This window comes from Lygodium microphyllum, chromosome 23 (genome assembly GCF_053477565.2).
Source record: "Lygodium microphyllum isolate KBCC chromosome 23, Lygodium_microphyllum_v1.1.10, whole genome shotgun sequence".
NCBI lineage: Eukaryota > Viridiplantae > Streptophyta > Polypodiopsida > Schizaeales > Lygodiaceae > Lygodium > Lygodium microphyllum.
In genome coordinates, this window is record NC_141157.1 from 40,421,014 (window position 1) to 40,446,876 (window position 25,863).

A 25,863-nucleotide genomic window follows, 5' to 3' on the forward strand; every position below is an offset into this window, starting at 1 on the left:
TAGTTGGTACCATCCAACTTGGGAATGTTAAAGAGAGCTATATCTTTCAGATGACCAGCCATATTGTCCCAAATCAAAGCAAAAAAGAAAAATTGCAGGCTGTTGTAATTAGCAAAAAATGCACTAAAACCACTACTAAAACTAGCTGAAAGGGTGGATTTCACCAAGAGAAGCACCTGTCCACCAACTATGACCAAGATAACATCAAATAGTAAGCATTACCCTCATAGAAGTGCTCAAAATCTACAGATTTCAGCTTGCGGTAATAAATGACAGCAGTATGTAAAACTGTCCCAAAATGAAGCAATCGCTGATACATATGTCACTACAAGTGCCAGGTAGCAAGATACAGCCAACAATGAGTTGCTAGGGGCAAGAAGGTACCAAGAACTGTCAAACCAATCACCTGTTAGGCAAGAGACATCTCATAAGTCCAAAAGTCATGCATGTAATGGGTCTGGGGGTAAGAGAAGAGACCAAGCACAAGCACAACTGATAGAGCAAGAAGCTCAATACATAACCATCCAAGATGCATACAAAACTGCAAACCTGTGACAAAGATAGGTGCCTGCCCCAATAGGCATTTCAAATCAGCCCATTATAGACAAACTGCAGACATAAAGCTTTCAAGAGAGCAAATGCATGTAACTGTCCCACAAGCTCAAGCTCATCTGTAAATAAGACTCTGTGTACATCCACATATACCAAGAGGCTTCCACTGGAAGTGAAGTCAAATGCAAAGAGAGCAAGCAACGCTCTAATACATTGAATACATAGCATCAGACATGCCAAATCCCAATAGGGTACATTTGGAGCATAAATCCCATGCTATCTCAGACCCGTAAAGCATAAGCCTAAAAGCATTCAAAGAGTATGTAACTGACAACCAAATGTAATGCCCAGTAGATCCAAAATGCTCAAATACATCAAAAAATGAAGCTCCAAGCATGGGCAAACCAAGTAGCATCCATATCTGACCAAAGCATAAATGCAAGAAGCCTAAATGTCAAGCAATGACAATAGGCATAGACTGATCCAAAGCATGCCAACTGAAGCCAAATGTTAGGGAAGGACAACCAAGTCAGAGCCTAATCCAAGCTCAAAAGCATTCCGAAACCAAGAAGAAGCATTTGATAACCTCCAAATACATTGGTATGATCATTCAAATCTCCAATGAGCACCCCATATCCATAAACCAATGCATACACCAAGTAAATGAGCTTCAGCCCATTGTATTACAGCAAGCAATTTATTGTTATATGAAGCTCAAACGATGCTCAAATCTTCTCCAAATCAGTCTCAAAGCATAGACATAGCATCCCATAACATCCGGGCATCACCGGGCATCAATAGGCATCAAATGGGCAATGCCAAGAAGCATTAAACAATAAATGTCAAGTGATGCCCTATTTTCACAGTCCTGGGACAGTGTATACATCAAAGGGCTAAAGGGGAAGCACTTGAATTGATCACTGGGAGTCAAGTACCAATGCCAGGGAGTTAAGCAATGCTCGGGAAGGTTGCCAAGAGTGCCAGGAAGTTGAGGAGGAGCAGGGAAATGCCAGGGAGCAGATCATCCCAGCCCCCTAAAAATGTGCCAAAAATTGTGTTGGCTATTCTTGGGGGCTGGGGGATCTTCAACAGCCCTTGGGGGCACTTGGCAAGGTCAAGGGGCTCCAATGCAGCCCAGGAAGAAACTTATGAAGATCCGGAAGCTCGAGGAGGAGGCAGGAGATCAAAACATACCTGCAAATGAAGGTGCCATGGTTGCCATTGAAGCTTGGGTTGAAGCTCTTTAAATCCAAGTGGAAGAGAATGCCGTGCAAGCTCAAATGCCTTTGCTCTGATACCAATTGAAAGGGAAGTGGAACCCAGGAGGAAGAAGCTTGGCGGTGAGAGCTATGGTGGATGGAGAGCAAGAGCCAAGAGAGAGAGAGACTCAAATGTGGGAACTCCAACGACCACATAAAGAATAATTGACTGTGATGGGCACCCACCACCTGCAGTGTGTAGTGGCGGGTATTGCCAGTGTAGTAATACACGAGCGGCTAGGCGGAGGCGCCTTTACCCCCAACACTCCTGCTCCAAGCTCTACCTTTGTTTGACAAGTCGAATGAGTGAGACTCTGAGGCTAATTCCACTCCCTATATCCAACCTTACCCCCAACACTCCTGCTCCAAGCTCTACCTTTGTTTGACAAGTCGAATGAGCGAGACTTTGAGGCTAATTCCACTCCCTATACCCAACCTTAGTTCCACTGCAACCCCACCCATTCCCTAGCAGTAGCAATTCCACTCCCTATACCCAACCTTAGTTCCACTTCAACCCCACCCATTCCCTAGCAATAGCAAGGCGAGAGTGCCCCTATTAGCTTCGTCCCATTGCACTTCCACTCTACATCTGGCTCTACTACTAAGTTTAAACTTGTTGCCTTGCCCTATACCCAGACTACCCACACTCTAGTTCCTCACAAATCGGTCACCCAAGGAGCAAGGAATAGTAGCAAAGCATCCCATGCCCATAGGAAAAGGGAAGTAGATTGCCATGGAGTCATTAGTCCCATGAGCAAGGAGGATGCTTCATCAAAACCATCAGCTTTGGTCTTCTTTGACTTCTTCGTTAGCTCTAGCTCTACTGATTCGAAGTGGTAGATGATGGTAGAACACTTCCAAACAATGGAGTAGTGAAATGCTAAGGCGACTGGATTCAAGTGCTACAACAAGTCATATTGAACTAGGACTGGAAGGCAAAATTCGACCTTCGTTTGCAACACATCCCAGAGAAACAGCAAGCCAGAGTAGCTTAGGACATGAAGAAGGCAGGTATTTCCCATCCTGTTAAGGATTCAATAGATCATTGCCCTCCACTAAAACATGGTTGGAGTGCTCTCCTCTAGCCTATAGACATGAAGAAGGCAAGTATTTCCCATCCTGCTTAGGATTCCTCCCTCCACTAAAATGCAGTTGGAGCGCTTGTTGCCTCTAACCTAAAGCTAGAGTCAAGAAGGAACTGTGCCCGGATCAATAAGAAGAATCCTCAAATCTTGATGACCCAACCAAAGGTCAGGGAAGGGGAGATCCTAATCCCAATGATCCACTCTTTGAAGACCCCTCGGCTCCCATCCCAAATAGCATGAAGTTGGCCACTATTAACCAATTCCATGCATGCATGCCTGTGACCAAATATGAAGCCCTCCTCCTCAAGCAATGGCATTGCATCCATGCCGTCTGAAGTGTCATCCATGCATAAACTCAAACTTGAAGGATTGTAGAACCGCCTCGCCAAGATTACATTTGAGCATGACCAGCTCTAGTAACAAATCTGGTTTTGTGCCATCTACTTGAAAAAGCTCGCGGTCGAGTTCATCTCCCACAATGTCCTATAGTCTCCCCTTAGGACTTAGATGGATCTTTGGCTGCAATAGCACCACCTCCAATACATCCCACTCCCCCCATTTGCAATCCCAACCTCCTAGCTATCTCTCCACCAAACCCCAACCCACCCCACCCCTTTCCATCCCTCCTGTGCTGGCCCTCATCGCCCCCACCTCCACACTTGGACCAACTCAAACAATGTGCCCAACATAAAGGATGAAGGGGATATCAGAGCGAGCAATTCTGTGGGTCTGAGTCCATTGTGCATGCCACTGTTAAAGGTAGTGGGCAACAACTAGCAACATTTAAAGCAAGGGCCACCAATGGGGCATTAATGACCCGAAAACTACAAGAGAAATTAAGACCATTAGTACGGCACATGGATGGAGGAAATATCACAATTGGCAAGCAATAGCCTATATAAGGAAGAGACTATCACGTACATGCCTAACAATTCCCTAGTAGCATGTTTTAGTGGTTCATCGGGGAACTATCCTAGATGGCTTCGGCTGGCACTTGTGAGAATGCACAGGGTCTATCGTCTAGGTTTCCTAGAGTCCGCCCTATAATGGAAGGTACCGGCCATCCCCACAAGGATCGACCTATAGGGTCGGAGTCCTAATTTGACAAAACTGAGGTCTCGATACATCAGCTAGCTCCATCAGAAGTGTCCCATAAGGGCTTCTCGTCCAACTTGAGCAATTGTAATAGTTACCCTTGGTTCATGGAGTGCAACACTTTTTTCCAGTAAACTGGTTAGGATTCAAGGAACCTTAACAGAGTTTTGGCACAACCGCCGCACCTTTCCTCTACGATAATTTTTTATCAAGGTTTTAAGATCTAACCCTAGGTAAGTCAACACTCAACTCTACCTAAATTTTCCCAATTAACGTTTCATTCTTGTATGCATTTAACATGGTCAATGTCGTGTGCCTTCTTGGATGCTTCTTTACATTGTTTGATGGAATCAATAAGCTCTTGTTTTGCTATAGATATTCTCTAGTATGTACATCAAGAACTTAAGTCCTTTCAAGGCAACCAGTCCTTATGCCAAAAGAGAATTGCTCGCCATATAAATATACTCTACCCCCTTCCTTCATTATCTTTATCTCCATTAGACTAAGAGAAACCAAGAAAAGGATTTAGAATATATAAGATGACTCATGGGTTTTTTTATCAAAGTTGCATGAACATTATAGGATGTGGTCTACTAGATAATGTTCATGCAACACATTTTCTATAATGTTCATGCAACTTTCTAGAAAATGTGTTGGCTTGAATGGGGTTTTTTTATCAAAGTTACTAGATAATTGTGTTACCATTCAAGCCAACACATTTTCTAGCTCTACCAATATGCTAAGTAGCCTAGAGGTCTTGGCCTAACCAAGAAAATTAATCAAAGTTCCCTTTAGTCTCCAACAACTTGAAAAATATAGAGCCAAATATGATCCATAAAGCTTTGTAGAGTAGCTTGAGTAGATGTGTGAGGCTAGCAACCTTGTAACAAACAAAAAGAAGGCACAAGCTTTTAAGTTGTGTCCAGGAGAGAAATGATAGACTTGGTTCATAAGTCTTGATGTTACAAATAAGGTTAGCCTCTCCAATCTCATAGACTTGTTCAACAAAAGGTTCTTTGAGGTTAGGTATTTGAATTATATGATAGTCACACTCATAAACATTGGGTAGAAAGTGAATGAAACCATTAGAGATCATGTGATAAGCATCCCTAGGCACTATAAAAGAATACCTATTGTAGAGACACCCACGTACAAGGATGTGGTTACACTCTTTATCAATGGGATTTAGCAATAGGATCAAAGATGAGAAGCTACATAGGGCTATAGCTAGTAGCTTAAGCTTGGATAAGTCTAACTTGATTTGAGTGTCTATAGAGGCCACTAGGCTAGATGATCTTCCTAACAAAGAAGCAAGAGCAAAGCCAAATAATTTTATCTAACTAGTATCTAGAATGATAAAGGAAGGAGAAGAAAGTAATGCTATCACAAGTCATGGCTAATCTTTTGCAAGAAATGATGAAACTATTAAGCCTAGGTAGACCTATAGACCCAACATGCAATGAGTCCATTATGGTGGGAGCCACCTATTGTCATAATGCACAAAGTCAAGAAGTAGCATATATAGTTATTGTGAATGGTATGGTCATAACGCAACCATCTATGAAGAATCCGTGAAGATACCATTGACATGTGAGTGATAGACAATGTAAATGCTATCTATAACCTGTCGTTTGTGACAAGGAGTGCCAATAAGGGTGGTTGACCATGACTAGGCAAGGAACTCAATGGAATTTTCAACAATTCTCTATCAAACACTGGGAGAACAACCACACATTAGCCTTTCTACCTCAAGTGACTCAGATGGTAGAGCAACAATATACACAAATCCAAACAAGATGGTAGAGCAAGAACTAGAGAGTGTCTGGCAAAAAACACACATGAACCTACATGCTTATTAGTTGCAAATGGAACCTCGACATAACATGGAATCCCAAGACTTTTCTACTTCTACAACCAAATCAAATAAGAAACTATGTCTTGGAAACACCATGACAAAAACCTTGTCTCTTATAGCTAATGGAAAAGCATCAATACAATTAGAAAACATTCAAATAATCTCGCTTTCTCAGTATTCTATGACAAAGAGCTATAATCACAGCTCTACAAAGGCTTCAAAGTGCAAACACAAGCCACGAAAATGATTCTTGAACTTGATGGTAAAGCACCCTCTAAAATCAACAGGAATGGAAGCAAAACAATGTTTTTTCCTCTTTCTAAAGCTTGCATATCTTTAGTTTTGAAGAATGCTACAAAAACAATAGACCCAATCACAACCACTCAGAATCAATCACAGAACAGTGCTCTTATTTCTTTGAAGTCTAGTATCTACCTTAGCAAAAGTACGAGGGTTACAAGGTTTGAAAAAAAAAAATCTCTTAGGAAAAGATAGAGGCTTCCACCTTTTGCAATGTTGCATTCGATGTTGCCACCTTTGTCAAATGTTCACTACCCATATATCATGCCAGATCACAATGGTGTCACCCCTTCCGTCAAAGTTAACACAACAAAGATCACTGGATAACCTTGGGTCCACTTTGTCATCACTACTTAATCACATTGGCTGTCCTTTTTTAATCAATGCTTTTTCCCAAATTGATGCCTTTAGCCTTTTTATTAAGGCTACATTAGCCTTAGCTTAAAACACTTTACTTTTTCTCTCACCCTACTTTTCTAGTGTTTTCAAAAGGAATTAATAATTTTTAAATACAATAATGTATATATGAGATAATTTTCTCATTTTCTAATAAACTTAAAAACCTTGGGTTTGTTCATGTATTCCACATTCTTCAACACAATCAAAGCATGCTTTCATCAAGATCTAATAATGAGAATTTCAATGCTCCCTTTGTTTAATGCTTTTGAGGGGGTCAATTCTCATCACTTTGGAGTCGATCTTATAAACATATCCTCAAATTTGTGATTTCTTCCTAAGGCTAACACTTTAAATCAAGTATCAAACACTTTAACATGAAAAAATAACTAAATATATAAGCTCCATGCTGTAAATATTGTATTTGAGTGAATGATAGTTATCATTGGAAATGTAAAAAATCAATCCAACAACATATATTATTTGGTTTGTGTCTAAATAAACACTTCATAATAGAAAACCTAGACAACTTGAAAATGGAGAATTAGGAGGAAGAATAGAATGTGGTAATTGAGGACATGTTTTCCCAATAACTTCAAAACATGGTTAGTCAAGCACTCATTTCTAACCTCTTTTGAAGATCAGCACATGTGTCTTGAAAATCATGAAAACGGTGATTGGCAAAAGTATGATTTGAAAAAAGTAACGTGAATTCCTAAAAGGCACTTCCAAGACAATTTTGAAATTTTCTAAATTTAGTGTCTTTCGGCCATGATCATGTCTATCATTGTCCATGATTTTGAATACTTCTACATGTGCTAATTACAATGTAGGTAGGTTCCCATGTTGCAAATATATTTTATTTTTTGTGATAGTGGCACAAGTGGAATTTTTATTAGCTTTGAGGAAAATTTTACACATTTGTTAAATTGGGCTAGTTGTGATATTTATAAAGTTTTTGGGAATGAAAGAAGGGAGCTTCTTATTATCTATTGTAGAAATGCCCTATTTAGGTTTTCATGGTAAAACGCTAGGTATGCGTTGGAGGCACACATGCAATTGATTTGATAAGTATTGTCACAAGCACTTACACTAATAGCCCACAAGGGTAGCTAGCTACACTTTGTGCATTATGAATCATGTCTACAATTACCCACAAGCTACAATGAAGTAAGTTTGTTCCATTTTGCAAATCATTGTGAAGCTTATAGAGCACAATTATTCATTGTGTTATTGCACATATGGCTACACTTTTGCTCATTTGTGTGCTCTAAAGTATGCCTACAACCATCCAAAATCCACCCAATAGTGTTATTTTTAAACAAAAGCACATTGTGCCATGCTCCTTTGTAATACATTTCCAAACTCTATCTTCCAATCAACTTTCATATACTTGCAAATAGAGGTGCCATTGATTATTTCCAAAATCATGTTGAAGAGATAATGTTCCTAAGACAAACATCGCATATAATGTAAAACCATCATCTCAATACAAGGTTTGAGCATCTTATACATTTGAAGGCCTTGCGTAGAAACACCTTCAGTCACCATCTATCAAATTTACAATAAATCAATAACATAATTGCGACTCACCACAACCAAAAACAATATTTGGTTACTAGGGCCATGCAAGTTTAGCTCTTTGGTGGACCGAAACCCAAGTAGGAAGTGCCAAGCTTTCAGTGAGGGTGCTATATATTCTAGGCAATAGACTATGGAATTGTGCTTGGGAAATTAGATAGTTAAGTGCACAACCAATAATAAAAGCATGACCAACACAACTTTAAGCATCAATATAGATATCTCTAGGTTGGAAAAGATCCTCCCAATAGTAGAGGGTTTACCAACAGTTGTGTTTATTGAAGCCTCTCCATAGATGAGAATAAATGTTGTCTAGAATACTCATAGTTTGGACTCAAAATTAAGTGTGCTTCAAAGTAATCCTATGTTTTTTATGTTGAAGCTTACATCTCCATGTTTAGGAATTGTGATGGTTGAAATAATCAATTTTAGTAAAGGAACAAGAATAACTATGTTTGCAAAATAGATTTGAAATGCATGTAAAGATCTTACCCAAGCATGCCTATGGACTTATGCACAATTAGCCTTATCAACACATGCTTCTCCTTAAACATGTTATCACCATTTGTGGTCCTTTAAAAAGCACTCAATGTTGAGCTATGCCATCTAGCCAAACTAGAAAGCCCTGCCATCATAGAACATTTTGCTTTAGCTATCATATACACTAATGTGCTTCAATGCAATTTGAAGGTTGTAATACTTGCCAAATATATACTTGCAAATTCCAGATTGATAAAGATGTTATTTGGTTCTAGATCCAACATTGGAGGTCTCCTCTAAACGGGGGAATTCAATAAAGCCCTGTATGATGACTCTGATTTTTGGAGAGAATAATGTCATCTTTCTATTACAAATCAATTGTATGGGTTTTTTGTATGCAAGTTACAATGGATGTCTACATATAGAGCTTCTTGATACATTAATAATCATTTACTTCACATAGACTAACATATTTACTTTTGAAACCAAATCTATTATCTATGCACAATGCATTAGTTTTATCAAAAAAGTAAATGTGCAACATATGTGAAGTAGTTTTACAAATTTTAACCACTTTATGTAGAAGAAAAAGCTAGTGTGAAAGATTAATAAGGTATAGCACATGAATGTATTTTGCTCTTCAATAGATCGAATAGCATGTTGTCTTTTTGGTGACTATGATACTCTTGGTCATGAACATTTGCCTCCACCATACCACCTTCTTCAAATGTGAGGCCCTCTTCTTTGATGATGTTAATGAGGGCTTGAATGTAGGTCCCGACCAAAGCCTCCTCGCTATTGTGGAAAAATGCTCTATATCACTAAAGTCTTGCAAAACATTGCAAAAGCTCAAATAACTTTTACATTAAGAATTTTATATTAGGTATTGATACCATTATAATGTTTATTGGCATGTGCAAGTCTTGAAAGCTCATATTCTATAGATAATTGACATACAATTAAACAATGGGCTCAACCTATACTTCCATTATGCTACATATTGAGACTATCAAAATGGAGCTTAAAATATTAAAAAAAATGTAAAATGTTATACAATACGACAACAAAAAATCCAACATTGAGTGGTTCAAAGGCATTATCCCTAGATCATGATTTTATGAACACTTTGCATGCTAAAGCATGGTGTTATGTTTTATGCATGGCTCCACATCATCTATTATATTATTTTAGCTATAGGTTTAGGAGGCCCCAAAACCTCTAAAGATCCTCCTAAACCTACAACATTACACTAAACCTATAAAATTTGAAGTTTGAACATCCCTCTCTCTTTCTTTGACAACAATGCAACATTGTAGCTTCTTTCTCTCTCTCACTAAGAGACTCTTTCTTTCTTTCAAGTAGACTCATAGGTGATGTGCGATCACACACACACACACATTTGTGTATGTGTGTGTATAGGTGGGCATTCTAATAAGGTCACTCAGTCTTAGCATTTGGATAAGCTCGCTCAACACACACACACACACACACACACACACACACACACACACACATTTGTGTATGTGTGTGTATAGGTGGGTATTCTAATAAGGTCACTCAGTCTTAACATTTGGATAAGCTCACTCAAAACACACACACACATAAGTGTGTGTGTGTGTGTGTGTGTGCAAAACATGTTCATTGATCTCTCCCTCATAGGAATAGTGGGTGGGCTTTGAGAGAGGCTTACATAGCCTTCTCTCTCTCTCTCTCTCTCTCTCTCTCTTTGTGGTAGGAGTACCAGGTGGGCCTTGAAAGAGGCTCACATAGCCTTCTCTATGTGTGTGTGTGTGTGTGTGTGGGGGGGGGGGGGGGGGGGGGGGGGGGGGTGGTACAAATAAAACTTGGGCAAGATGGAGCGGGAGGCAAAGAAGCGGCTAATGGTGGAGTTAGACCTGACTCGATGGGTGTTGGTGTAGCATGCTTCAAGGCTCGCACATTCAAGCTATTATTGGCAAAGGGCATAATTGCAGTGGCAAAGAGCAAAGGTCGATAATAGTGCCAAGGAGTAAGAGAACATGACTAGTAGCTTTGCAAAGAAGTGGTGCGGTGATGTGGGGACAATAAGTGTTCTCGGGGTGTCTATTATATGTACATCCTCTATATCACATGTGTTCAAGGCCTATTTATAAATACCCTTATTTAAAACATTTTTCTATTCAATCTATAAATAATCCTTTTATATGGTCATGTTCCTCCCTCACTAGAGCGACAAACCCGTTACCCCACCTCAAGCACAGAGAGAGAGAGAGAGAGAGAGAGAGAAGCACGGTAAATTTCATCCGCATAGCTTTTCGTGTGTTTTTACTGATATCAGAGTTCTGCATCGAGATGGGCGAATTTCTCTTTTGATTCGGTGCGCCTTCCCTTCCGACTTGATTAGTCTCGCGGCCTTGAACAAACAAACAATCAGTCAGGTAATCCCGCATATTACTTATCAATGCTATGATTCCTTTCCTAATTTGGTTCTATCCTTGCTGTATTGTCAAGCAAACACGAAAAGCCTACCATTTGAGCTTTTCCTCATCCCCCTTTTCTGATGGGTTGCCGTGATTGATGAAATTAGGCTCATTGGGTCTCACCCCAAATTGCTTTTTCGCACCGATTGTCTGCTCCTTCTTCGATTCTCTTGACCGATGTGCATTTATTAAGTAATTTTGCTGTCTGATTGGCCAGAAGTCACAACCTGATTGTTTTCGAGATAATTGAGACGGATCAACGTGCTTGGGACTTGCACAGCATGATTTAGTCTTACTCAAAGGGAAAATCATGTGACTTATAGGGAGATCCATGACAACATGACTCCATGTTCCTTTCAACCTGCAATATTGTATCTATCTGCAATTGCATGCACCATGCACATATACATGTACATAATGCTTTTTCTGCATTGGTATCTAAATGCAATGCAAATGTATGCATTCAAATGCATGTACAGTGCCTGCATGTGCCTTTCAATCTAGATTACACTGTACATGCCTCCACGGACATACATGTACATAATGCTTTTGTCTGCATTGGCATCTAAATGCAACGGAAATGTGTGCACTCAAATGCATGTACAGTGCCTGCATATGCTTTTTAAACCTAGGGTGTACTGTACACGCCTCCATTCACATGCTTGTATTCCTACATGATGTTTTACCTGCATTGGCATCTAAATGCATGCAAGTGTCTGCATTCGAATACCTATACACATACAGGCATGGCAATGAGCATGCTCATAGTGGAGCCTTACTTACATTGGTTCAGAAATGCAATGGCGAAGCCAAGTATCATCTTCCTCTTTAGTAGGTATTTCTCTCCATGTTTCATTTTCGTGGTCTCTTTGTCAGTTAAGTTATTGCACCAGGTCAACTTAATAGCAACATCAGTGCTGAGTCCCTAGAAAGTTTGAATGACCAAAGTGGTGAAGGTAATATACAATTCCAACATGAATCACAAGAGGTTTCACGTCATTACAGCTACAAAGTCTTACAAATAGCACTGAATGCTGCCCATTACTCATGCTTGGTTCTGAGTCTTGTGGAGTTGGTCAAAAGAAGATGGAGTTGCCTTCTAGCTTTCTAGTGTTGGTGTGCATCCTAATAATGTTGGCTGTGGTGGATTATGCTTACTCTTGTCAGCAGTTGGACTCAATAATATCCGATGTGGTATCTCAGGCCACAAGCCAAGATCCACGAATGAGAGCTTCCCTTCTACGTCTACACTTTCATGATTGCATGGTCCATGTATGTGCTGTTTTTTCCATGAATTTTGTACATTGTACCATGTTTTATATCTCCTTGTGACAGAACTTGTTGTACCATGTCAGATATCTCCTTGTGTCCCCACCTTTATCCAACCAATCTTGCCTGCACTTGTCAGATATACCAAACGCTTTTGCAATGTCTTTTCTCTAACTAACTTTTACAGAGAGATTCAAAAGTTTTTACTCTAGTTGGCTGTTTAGTGTCTTAGTCAACTCTCACAGTTCACTCCATTGGTTATATATAGTACAAGACCGATTATGATTTGTCATAATGTGAACTAGACTGACTATTTGTAGACATCATAACATGGACCACAAACTCATGCAGGGGTGTGATGCTTCTCTTTTGCTGGATGGGGATGACAGTGAGAAGTTTGCCTTTCCAAATGTCAACTCTTTGCGAGGATTTGAAGTCATTGATCAAATTAAGAGTGCTGTTGTGGCCCAATGTGGAAACACTGTTTCTTGTGCAGACATCCTAGCATTGGCAGCAAGGGAGTCTGTCAAACTGGTCAGTGTATGGGACATACATTTCTGCAGTTGCCAGTCACACTAAATAGACAACTGACATTAATGCCTTTGCACATATTCACAATTGTCCTGCTTTGCTATTTATGCACACTTTGTGCAAACTATACTGGCGTTTAATCACAATGAGAAATTTCCAGCTCACAGAAGATAACTTTTGAGAGAGTATTAACGATAATACTACTTTCAGGCTGGGGGACCAACATGGAATGTCAACTTAGGAAGGAAAGACAGTAAAGCAGCATATAAGTTCCTTGTTGCATCCAGGCTTCCGTCTGCAAGAGAGTCTTTGGATGCTATTGTGGCCAAATTTGCTGCAGTAGGGCTTGATGACATAAAGGATGTGGTGGCCCTGTCTGGTACTTGCTCCTTTCAATCTATATATCATTATGTAACTAAACTTGTAGTTTTATCACCTCATGTAAGATCCAGTAAAAATTTAGCTAATATTTATTTTGATTTTTGCAACTAGTTTTTTTTGGTTGTGATACATGCACAATAACTCCTTATCTGTAGAACTCAATTCTTGTCCCCATGTTCTGCTGTATGCAGAATTTTAGATGCTGGGGGTATGATTGTGACATGATTCTAGGCAAAGTATTGTGAAGAGCTAGTAGTTGCATAGCAGACAGGACAGTCAATGACTTCCATACTCCGAGAGCAGTTTGAAACTACATGTTCACATTCCATGTTATGCATACAACAAACTTGTTTGTTGAACTTCCAAGTCAGATGTTGAACTGTTATTGAGTGATGGCAGATGCACATGGTTTGCATTTTACAGCTTTCTTCTGGATGTAATGCAGGTGCACACACATTTGGTAAATCAAGGTGCGTGTCATTCTCCGACCGTTTGTACAATTTCAAAGGGTCACAAAAGCCTGACCCATCCATGAACTCCACGTATGTCACAATCCTGCAGCCTCAGTGTCCACAAGGAGGAGATCCCAGTGCAGTTGTTGATTTGGATTTTCGGACGAAGGACACCTTCGATAATGACTACTACGCCAATCTGGAGGTGGGTTATGGGCTACTGGGTTCAGACCAGGAGCTCTATACCGATTCACCATCACCATCTATGCGGCGTTGGTCGCTATCATCACAAGATCAGGCTACCAGACTGGTGAGATTGTATGCCGGAAGTCAATCGGAGTTTTTTGAAGATTTTGCAGACTCCATGGAGAAGATGAGCAGGATTGCACCACCAAGTGACAGTGAAGGTGAAATTCGCCTAAATTGCAGGGTGGTGAACTTGGGATCAGCACCAGCTGCAGCACCGACTTCTGGTGATTGAGTGCAGAGTTTTAGGCAAGGAAAGGCTTATAACCTTGATGTTATACCAGCTTTCCAACCTGTGCAGGAACAAAGCAAGTGAGCCTTTCACAGCCCTTCTCGACAGCATTGATGCTATGCTCGCATGATATTGGAAATCTCATGATGAAAAAACTTCAATTACTTGTTTGTTCTTACATGTTATTTCTTTGGCCATCATAAAGCAATCCTACTTCTATGTGATAACTATCCCTGTTCAGACCTAAAACTGCATCACATGATACATCCGAGGATAGCCCATTATTAAGCACGCCTACTCTTAAGAGAACAAATCTTTTTGCATAAGTATCATGATTCTCTTGACGATATTAGTTTTAAGCACAACATTACTCACTTGACGATAGAGAAATATCAATGATAGAGCCAACCCATTTTGGGTTTTGTACCAAATACCTCCAAAAGCTCACACAACCTCCTAAGCACCTGGGATACCATTTGTTCAACCAATGGGGTAGGTACTTGTTGGCATACTGTATTAACTGCGCATCATGATATTCTTAAACAAGGGATGCTCAAGCTACCTTCACAACCGACTCAATATTTGATCCCTATCCTTTAGCCACCCTAGCGACCAACTAGGGGGCATTAGACACAACATGCCCTTTTACATCACCATAATTTTCTTCTCCCATAGGTGCTGCATTGCATGCACTATGTGAGAATGGAACCAAATGACCTTGGCTTGAGCACACCCTTGCTTCCACTTAAACTCGCAAGCCTTAGCACACCACAAATTTTGGATCTCACTTTCCTACATTGTTTGGTTTTCAAAGCCACTCAATAGAATCGTTCCTCCTCCTTTTTGGCAAGACATAAGCAATACATTCCCCTAAAGATGATCCAACATCATCAAGTTTAATAGAGATTAGCATTTAATAGTACTTATAGAATAGCATTTGCTTGGTTGTGAGGTGAATGATAGCATTTGTAATTATAATTGGATTCTCCTATTGTTTGTTTTATGGTTAGAACTAGCATGATGCTTGGCCACATCACGATAGCTTTGTGCAAAGCTTTCGCAAAACATCTCTCTCCCTTTGTTTCTTGTTCCCCCCCTCTTCTTTGTTCTTTATCCTTCATCTTCTACTTCTCTTGTTCCCCCTCGTTCTTATGGGATGTAACCCACATATGGGATGTTTCAATTATCCCTCTGTTGAATGATCACTCTCTAATCCATGTTGTCACTTTTGTCAAATGATCATTACCCATACATTCTTGTCAGATCTCAAGCAATTACTTCTCTGTGTTGCTTAAGCATGTTATTATAGGACCTTCTACCCTTAATCATGTTACTTGTCATTTTTTAATCAGTGTTTTTTTCCAAAACGCCTTGAGCCTTATTATTGAGACTACATTAGCCTTAGCTTAAAACATTTTGCTTTTTCTCTCATGTTTTTTTGGTATTTTAAAAAGGAAATAACAAATTTTAAATAAAAATGTGTATAAAATATAGTTTTCTTTTTTTCTAATAAACTTAAAAAACCCTTGGGTATGTTCATGTATCCCACATCCCTCAACACATCATAGTATGCTATCATTGGGATCTAAGAGTGAGAATCTCAATGTTGCTCATTATTTGATACTTTTGAGGGCGATCTCATAAACATGTCCTCATATTTGTGATTTCTTCTTAAGACAAACTTCAATTAAAGTGATCAAACACTTTAACATGAAGAAATAACTAAATATATAAGCTCCATGTTGTAAATGTTGTAATTGATTGAAATATAGTTATCAATGAAAATGTCAAGAACTAATCTAGCAATGTGTATTCTTTAGTTTGTGTTTAACTAGACACTTCATAATAGAAAACATGTATTTGAACAACTTCAAAATAGAGACTTAGAAGAAAGAATAGAATGTGCTAATTAAGAACACATATTCCCAACAATTGCAAAACATGGTTAGTCGAGCACTCATCATTACTAACCTCTTTTAAAGATCTATATATGTATCTTAAAGATCATGAAAACGTGGCTGAAAAAAGTATGAAAAATATGATTTGAAAAAAGTAACGTAAATTCCTAAAAGAAACTTCCATGACAATTTTGAATTTTTCTTGATTTAGTGTATTTTGACCATGATCATGTTTATCATTGTCCATGATATTAAATACTTCTACATGTGCTAATTCCAATGTAGATAGGTTCCCATGCTCCAAAGTTCTTTTATTTTTTGTGATAGTGGCACAAGTGCAATTTTTATTAACTTTGAGAAAAAATTATATATTTGTAAAATTAGGCTAGTTGTGATAGTTACAAAGTTTTTGAGAATGAAAGAAGGGTGTTAGATATATTCAATTCCCCACCCTTGGAAGGTGCCACCAATGATCCATGGTGCTCTAAGTTGTAAGGCCCCCATTATGAGGAGAAGTCATATATGAGGTAGGGGAAATTGGTCTAGACTTATATGTCAGATGAGGTCTATGTGACCGAATGGCAAAAATGTGACCGTTATGGATCTAGCCTTTGGGTTAGATAGAGTAGTTATGCTAGTAGCAACTTGAGGCACAATGCATTGAATTGCAACTTGATGGCAAAGGGAAATGTTCCCTAGAATATTCACTAGCCGTTCAACTAGGGAAGGTTCATAATAAGGTCAAACATGTCGACTAGACTACCTTTCTAGGCTATAAAAGGAAGACCCCTCCAAAGCCATCGTCAATCTATCTTTCACCCAGTCAGAGTTCTATTAGCTAGCCTCAGGCTCTTTGCCTTGCCATCTAAGATTCATAGTGGAAGTGCACAGGTGGATAGAACCATCTTTGTATCAGTTCATTTTTTACAACATCGACTTCAACATTTCAAATGGTGAAAGCCTTTATCTTTTCCTAAGAGATGATTTTTTTCAAGCCTTGGAATCCTCATACTATTGCTAAGATAGATACTAGCTTTCAAAGAAATAGGAGCACTATTGTGTGATTGATTATGATGAGTGGCTATGATTGGGTTTCTTGTTTTGTAACATTCTTCAAAACTAAAGATATGTAAGCTTTAGAAAGAGGAAAAAACATTCTTTTGTTTCCATGGTTAAAATTAGACGGTGCTTTACCATCAAGTTCAAGAGTCATTTTTGTGGCTTGTATTTGCGCTTTGAAGTCTTTGTAGAGGTGTGACTATAGTTCTCTGTCATAGAATATTGAGGAAAGAGAGAATATCTGAATGTTTTCTACATGTATTGATGCTTTTCCACTAGCTATAAGAGGCAATGAAATGTAGAGCTTGAGGGGAAGCACACAAATAGAAGCAAGAGCAAAGCAACATCTATGGCGGATGGAGTAAGAGAGTAAGAGAGAGAGATGCCACATGTAGGAAATCCAACAGTCACAATGTATGCCTGGCCTTCTCTTATTCAATGTCATTAAAAGAATAAAGAATAAGGTGACAATGATGGACGCCCACCACCTGCAGTATATAGGTATATAGGTATTGTTAGTGTAATGAATACACGGGCAGTTAGGCACAAGCGCCTTTACCTCCTCGCCACCTACAACATACATGTGTATAGGTATTGTTAGTGGTGTAATGGATGCACTGGCAGTTAGACACACGTGCATTTATCCCCAACAACCTCCCATTGAAAGGTGAATATGTCTGTAGCGAAGAGAACAAGAAAAAAGTGACAGTATAAATGTACATAAAGTACAACAGGATGAGGAATAGAAGTCATCTCATCCTACGCTAATCATCTTCCTAAGGAAGGCAAAACGTTCCACTGAGAGACTTTTAGTAAGTAGATCTACAAGATTCTCGTCAATCGAGATCTTGACAAGCTTAACAAACTCGTCCTCTACCACCTCCCCAATGAAGTGATATCGCACCTCAATGTGCTTTGTCTTTGCATGGAAGATTGGATTCTTGGCCAACTGAATGGCACTCATAGAACTTGAATGTAGTGTAGGGACTATATAGGGCCGTGCATTTTTGCATATCCCGGACATCTAAGAAATAGTGCCTCCACCAGCAAAGGTGAAAACATAGCCAAAGGTGGACTTCCTACTATTTGCATGTCATGTATAATCAAAGTCAGTATACCCCATGACTCTTCAATCTTGGCCACCATAACATATGCACAAATCTATAGTGCCCTGAAGGTACCTCATATGGTACCCTTCATGGCATCCCAATGTTGCTTGCTAGGTGTAGCCATATAGTGTGCTACAACTCCCACTGCAAATGCAATGTTAGGACAAGTGGCTATCATAGCATATATCAAAGTGCCCACTACAAATGCATAAGGGATCTTGGCCATCTTAGTCTTTTTCTCATTATAATTTTGATAATCGACTTGACTAACCTTTACACGAGAAGGTAAAGGACAACCAATAGTCTTAACATCCTGCATATGAAACCACTCAAGAACCTTCTAGATGTACTCCTTCAAATGACAAGTAAAGGAGACCCTTAGAGCGATCACGCATGACGCACATCCCAAGACTATATGAGGCCTCTCCTATGTCCTTCATCTCAAAGCTCTTCTTGAGTTGACTTTTCAAAGCATCCAACTCATCATCAATGCTTCCAGCAATCAACATATCATCAACATAGAATATCAAAATTATAAGGCTGCCATCAGGAGCCTTCTTCATGTATAAACACGGATCCATATCACTACAAGTGTATCCCTAGAAACACATGAAAACATCAAACTTGTGGTATCATTCTCTAGGTGCTTAAGGCCATAAAGATTGTTTCTCAACTTGCACACCAAGTGTTCAATGCCTTTTTCCTCAAAGCCCTTAGGATACTACATATAAATCTCATCATGCAAGTCCCCATGTAAGAAAGTTGTCTTGGCAACCATCTGATAGAGGTCTAGATCAAGCTGTGCAACCAAAGCCAAAACCAAGCATAGGGTAGTCATCTCGACAACACGAGAGAAGACTTCATCAAATTCAATACTATGCTCCTGCTAAAACCCTTAGCAACCAATCCGGCCTTACAGAGTGTCTTGGGGCATCAAGGGGTACTCTTCAACTTGTACACCCACTTACATGGCAAAGCACGCTTTTCACTAAGCAAGGGAACCAAATTCCATGTATGATTTTTATGTAGTTAGGCATACTCTGACTGCTCCCAAGAATGGCTATTACCTTTGCGCATGGCCTCATCATAAGTAAGAGGCACACCAGTATCTGCCACTATCACATAATCCATGGAGGGCATGAATCGATCATGTTGACCTCTATCTCTAGTAGACCATCTCAAAATAGGTTGTGGGGATTGTATCTCATATCTGACATCATGAACTTGGGCCAACTATAGGCTATCTAGATGGCTACATAGTAATAGGAGGCTCCTCTTGAAATTCACATGGCACGCATACCTCAATGACTTGCTCAGGTTGCTTATGCATTTTCTCCTCATGGAAAACAACATTATGGTTGCAGATGAAATTTCAAACCTGTGGATCCCATAGGCGATAGCCCATCTCACCTACATCCCCATAACCAAGAAATATGTATTTCACAAACTTAGGATCCAACTTATTGCACTTGTTATTGGGAACATGGAGAAAGCCTCACAACCAAAGACATGCAAATGAGCATATGATGGAGACAGACAAATGAGCATATGATGGAGGTTTTTAAGACCATACCTCCTATGCAACCTGATAGTCAAGAGTAGTGCATGGGAATTGATTAATCAAATGTATAGCAGTAGTAACTGTCTTAGCCCAAAAGTGTTGTAGTAAGCCTGCTTGGCTAAGCATACTACGAACTCACTCTTGAATCATCCTATCTATGCGCTCAACCATAGCATTTTGGGGAGGGTTATACGAGGTGGTCAAGTGACGCTTAACACCCCTCTCATCACAAAATTTCGCCAAGGCTTTAGATACATACTTGCCCTCATTGTTAGATCATAGGCATTTTAGCCCTATAGCCAAACTAATTCTCAACAAAAGCAAGCGAACGCTGAAATGTAGCCAAGACTTTTGATTTCTACTTTATGGGGTATGCCTAGACCTTATGCAAGTAATCATGAATGAAAGTAACAAAATACTTTGTGCCACCTAAAGACTTACACGGCATAGGTCCACAAAAATCAAAATGAACAAGAGCCACATGCTCACCCATGCATGTAATGCCAGACTTCTTATGCGAGTTATGAGTCTGCTTGCCAAAGACAATGATTATAATAATCAAAACACTTATAGTCAAGGGGTGGAATATATTGTAAATCAGTAAGCATTTTCATTTCCTTTAATGACATGTGCCTAGTGTGACGATGCCATAACAATACATATGATATTGCAACCATTACTAAAACATGGTCGATAGACCTAGATACAAGTAAGGAGTGAAGAATGCCACACTTGGCACCACATGCCAAGACAAGATTCCCACAAGTAAGCTTCCATGAGGAATCACCAAAAGAGACAGCACATCTTGCATCATCCAACTATCCAGTTGAAAGTAGGCTTTTAATCAAAGCTAGAACATGGCATACATCATGCAAAGTAAACATACTCCTCAAAGAAAATTGCAGTTGGACATCTCCAATATCAACAATATCCAATGCTAGGTCATTACCCAATTTGATAGATATTGTCATGGTGCGATAGGAGTGGAACCACTCTCAATGAGGGGTGACATGATATGAAGCCCCTAAATCAAGCAGCCAACATTAAGCATAGGTAGACGAGGCATCAATCAACAAAACTGTGAAACATAAAGAGAAGAGCTTGCAAGTATGTAATTATCATTACGATCAATTTGCATGACATTAATCTCTTCAATCTTGACAGTAGACTTGCATGAGACAATGCTGCGATCATCATTTTTTCCCCACACTTTATTATTTCCCTTTTCTTTACACTTGTTATCATGTGTTTTGTGGCATTGTGGCTTAATATGACCCGCCTTCCCATAATAGTGACAAGTCAATATGGACTTATGGCCAGGAGATTGTCCATGTAAATGAGAATGAGACTTTTGAGAGTCTCTCCCACAGTTGTCATTACTGCTCTTACCATCATTGCCTCTGACTGTCAAAACATGAGAGGTGCAGGAAGCATCAATATTCTTTTTATTAACCTCTTCATTTAAGAGCACACCATCTACATCTTGCAATTTCAACCCATTACTAAGTATATTTGTATACATAGTAATATGGAATATGTCACATGACTCGGGCAATGTAACCAATAAGAAGAAGGGAGAAAGATTGTTCTTAAATTCAATTTCTTGCAAAGACAAGTGGCTGAAAATAGAATGAAACTCATTCAAGTGGGCAAACATGGAGGTCCCCTCCTTCATACAAATGTCCATGAGTTGCTTTAACTAATACATTTGAGAGGCAAGGCTTTGCTTATCATAGGAATTGCGAATCTTATCTGATAACTACCAAGTGGCCTGTCCTTCAAAGGCAATTTTATAGTAGATTTGCTTAGAGAGTGACAAAATGATTGTAGATTTACATAACCTATCTAGTTCAGCCTGATTCTCTACATCAAAGTGTTTGGCTTTACACCTTGATGTCTCAATGACTTAATCTGCAATTTTTGCACTAGAATCTACTAGAATTTTGCCTTCAATAGTTGTAAGTTGTGCAATACAACTTCTCAATGTTAAAGATAGCATTGTCATTCAACTCAACAGCCATAATACAAGAGATAAAAGCACAATTCAAGACAAACATGTTGCTATAAATGATAGTAAATCAGCCCCAAAATCATAGCCAAATCAAGGGCTAAGCAAGAGAAACTACCAAAATGGTTGTCATGAATCACATGGTGGGGGGACTTACTTGAGCTACTACACCAAACACACTACAACATGCACACAAGACAAGCTCACTCAAGAGCAGAAGAAGAGAGATGGAGGCCAAAATATTTTCTTACTGGTTTCTTCTTCTTCTTTCTCACACAATACAATGTATACAAAGTATAGATAAGATACAACATAAAGGAAAGTGGTCTACCGAGTCAAATAATGCATAACTGACTATACTAATTGATTAGCGCTATAAATATGCTAGTTGTTGTAGGTAGGTGGAATAAACTAAAAATAATGAGTGATAAGTCAGTGATCATGGGAGGATCATAATGACCATCGATGCGCTAAGTATAGATGTACAAACCCATCTAACCACGTGGTTCAGCATCAATGTCCCACACATGTTGAGCTTGCCATCTCAACACTCCCCCTCAAGCTCAATTGTATCTCTGCAACTCCATCTAAGCTTCGAAATTTTTGAAGCTTCTCTACACCCAATGCCTTTGTGAAAATTTTAGCTATCTGATCCTATGTGCTGATATTTACCAAATCAATCTCTTCTATGCAAGTACCTTCTCTATGTCAAAAGTGGTAATCCACCTCAATGTGTCTTGTCTTAGCATGGAACACTGGGTTTCTAGCTAGTTGTATGCTACTCATATTGTCACAATGAATGACAACTAGGCTATCTCCCTACACATCTAAATCACCCAATAACTTTTGCAGTCATACCACCTCACATGCTAGCATAGTAGCACCTCTATAATCCTCTATAGTCGATAAAGAATTTGTAGGTTTGTTTTTGTTACTCCACATAACTGCTACACTACTAAGGGAAAAAATAAACCTATTGGTAGATCTTCTGTCACACATGCTATCAGTCCAATAATCTGCATAGATCCAAACACCTATATATTTTTATCTACCTCATAAAAAGTCCATAATGCAAAGTGGAATTCACATACCTCAATATATAGCTAATTGCATCCAAATGAGGCTTTTAAGGCATCTATATAAACTGATTGACAAGGCCAACAACATAAATCAAGTCTGCTAGCCTTGTAATAGTCATGTAAATCAAACTCCCTACTATCCTCCTGAACATAGTAGGGTCTTCTATCTCATTCCCAATGATAGCACTCAACTTCACGTTTTGCTCCAATGGCACTGAAAGAGGCTTATATGTTGTCATACCATACTTGGACAACATATACAAGTCATATTGCCTTTGGGACACCCATATACCATCATCACATTTGATCGCCTCAATACCAAAAAAGTACCTTAGCTCACCCAAATTTTTCATCTCAAAATTCTTCTTCAAAAGGTCCTTGACTTTCAATTCCATTGTCACTATCACATGTAATAATCAAGTCATCCACATAGATGACTATGATGGCCAAGCCTCCATCTCCCTTTCTTACATAAAGTAAGTGATTAGCATCAAAAACATAAAAGCCAATGTTGACAAGATAACTAATCTTTTCAAACCATGCTCTAGGTTCTTGCTTTAGCCCATAGAGTGCCTTCTTTAACCTGCACCCATATGTGGGATGCTCTAAATATTCATAACCTAATGGTTGCTCCATATACACCTCTTCTTGAAATTCACTATGCAAGAAGGGATTCTTGATATCCATTTACTATAAACTCTAGCCTTTGGTTGCTGCCAAAGCAATCATACATCTAACAATTGCCATTCTAGCAACTGAATTGAATGTCTCTTCATAGTCTATTCTATATGTTTGAGCATAGCCATTTTTTGCAACCAATCTAGCCTTATAAATGCTAATAGAACCATCTGCATTGGCTTTCTTACTCTTAGGCAATGGTACTAGATCCCAAGTCTTATTGACTTCTAATGCATCCATCTCCTCATAGATTGTTGCATCCCATTGAGTATGACCAACAATATCCTCAAAACAAGTGGGCTAAACATCCTCTACCATCTTTACCATATAAGCATAATGGTGACTTGCATAACCTTCAAAACCAAATCTTTTAACAGGGTATCTAACCCTGCTAGACCTATATATCACTGGATCACTTAGTGGGATGGAGTATTTGCGTGCTAAAATTCATCACAATTCATGTTGATGCATCCTAGGGCCATGTGAACTACAAGCTCTGCTTCCCTTACAAGAATGGTACTCAATGGGTAGGAAACATGGTAAGGAAGAAGCCAATGCCATCCTTGAATCTCAAAATGGAAGGAAAAGAAATATTGAAGCATGAATCTGCATGAAAGCTTGTGAGGAGGCTTGAGAAAACAAGAGGTAACTCTTGATTAGTAAAAAGTAAACCTCTTTAAGTCTTTTTCTAATCTTCATTAATCCCATTTACACCAAGAACCTCCAAAATGGGCCTCCTCTTGACCATGAGCTACAAAAATGTCAAAGACCTACCATTTCCACTTTAGATCTTCTCCAGGAGCTCTAAAATTGGTTAAGACTAATTGGAGGAAACCCCAACTAGTCACAGTTTGAATTGCACCAAGTCCTGTAACCAATTCTTGAACCCCAGTTACCTTGGATGGTGATGATAACCAGATTTGAACTTGAAAATGACCTTGCCAAGAATCAAATTCAAGGCTCTAATACCATTGTAAAGAAGCTGGTTCCCATAGCAAACTAAAATACTGAAAATAAAAGAGATACACTAAAATGCCAAGAAAAGCTATAGCCAAGGTACCTAGGGTGCCATGAATCATGTTACCACTTGATATAATGGTTGAGAATCATTCATGAGAGGCTGCAGCATGATATCCTCCTCATGCTATATGGAGGGGCATGGAATCCACCCCAATGCCATGGTGGCCAAAGAGTATGCACCCTCAATGGATGGTGGGAGGTGGAAACCTCAAACAATAAATTTTTACATGGGCAAAAGATCCTTGGCAAATTACAACTTACCCCTTTTAGACCCTCAGGCTAAATATTTGCTAAGGTATTAATTGTCTTTATTACAATATGCACCAACATGATGATATGCACAATTAACCTTTGTCTTCACATGAAGGGTAGCTATCTTTGTGCAACTCATCAATGTATCTTTTGATACCTTTAATTTGATATAATGCAAATTATTTAGCAAAGCACCGATTTTGGGTTGTTCTCAAGCCAACATGAATGTCTATATGTGTTTCATGAAGATTAACTATTGTTCTCTGTTGATAATATGTTCAAGAAATTGGTAATATATCATGTTCAAAATAGCATATTTTGTTGATTGCTTATGATGTATCCTGAATGTTGGCATTGTATTCCCAAAGAATATATGCTTTATTTTGTTGTTTGTTGATTCAAGAATCTTGGAAACTAAAGTTATGGCTATTTAGGGAAAATTCATATTGTTTATGCTATTCATAGAAGGCCATAACACTTTGCCGATCATGCCAGGTTGCTAGCTTCGTGTGCATAGCACTCATGGTTTAGGCATCAGACCTACAGAAGATCAAAGTGTAGAATTTTGCTACAGGAGCATAAGACTACAATGGCAGTTATCACGATTAAGGTGCTTCAAATGGGCAATATTTATCCATTTGAAGATGGCAATATTGCCCATTTGAAGCACCTTAATCGTGATAACTGCCATCATAGTCTTATGCTCCTGTAGCAATATTGCCACCTGCACAAGCAATATGCCACCTGCACAAGGGAAGCTAATATTTGATCCATTAGCCACAATAATAGGAGTAGGGAAACATTGACTCAGGCAACGGCACCACCTCAAAATCCTAAGATACGTTTTTTGGTGGAAAGAGGGAAGACCCCGATTGTTATGTGGCTCAATTTGAAACTAGGTCAACATCAAGTGGATTTAATCAATTGTATAGAGATCATGTTAAAAAGTAGTAGTTTGTAGCCACTCTTTAGGAGAAGGCTGTGGACTAGTTCAATAGTTATGGTATGGGTGCTTTTAATGCAAAT

General features: G+C 39.1%; 1 protein-coding gene across 4 annotated transcripts; it reads left to right on the forward strand.

The window, feature by feature from the left end:
- The first annotated feature begins 10,909 nt into the window (after positions 1 to 10,909).
- Positions 10,910 to 14,347, forward strand: LOC148016093 (peroxidase A2-like). Of its 4 annotated transcripts, XM_087664596.1 has the most exons (6): positions 10,910 to 11,020; positions 11,280 to 11,433; positions 11,807 to 11,893; positions 12,721 to 12,865; positions 13,073 to 13,241; positions 13,689 to 14,347. In XM_087664596.1, the coding sequence occupies exons 2-6, from the start codon at positions 11,402 to 11,404 to the stop codon at positions 14,174 to 14,176; spliced, it is 921 nt and encodes a 306-aa protein (XP_087520722.1). In that variant the 5' UTR covers positions 10,910 to 11,020; positions 11,280 to 11,401; the 3' UTR covers positions 14,177 to 14,347. The 4 variants fall into 4 exon arrangements, with proteins under 4 accessions (XP_087520722.1, XP_087520723.1, XP_087520721.1 ...); XM_087664597.1 differs by lacking the exon at positions 10,910 to 11,020 and having other exon boundaries at positions 11,293 to 11,893; positions 12,683 to 12,865; XM_087664595.1 differs by lacking the exons at positions 10,910 to 11,020; positions 11,280 to 11,433 and having other exon boundaries at positions 11,754 to 11,893.
- Positions 14,348 to 25,863: the final 11,516 nt, after the last annotated feature.

Excerpts from the sequence above, each read along its gene's own strand:
- LOC148016093 (XM_087664594.1), top strand. The coding sequence starts at position 12,110 with ATGCTTGGTTCTGAGTCTTGTGGAGTTGGTCAAAAGAAGATGGAGTTG. Across the intron at positions 12,335-12,682 it reads TTCATGATTGCATGGTCCAT|GGGTGTGATGCTTCTCTTTT; the intron begins GTATGTGCTGTT and ends AAACTCATGCAG. Across the intron at positions 13,242-13,688 it reads GGATGTGGTGGCCCTGTCTG|GTGCACACACATTTGGTAAA; the intron begins GTACTTGCTCCT and ends GATGTAATGCAG.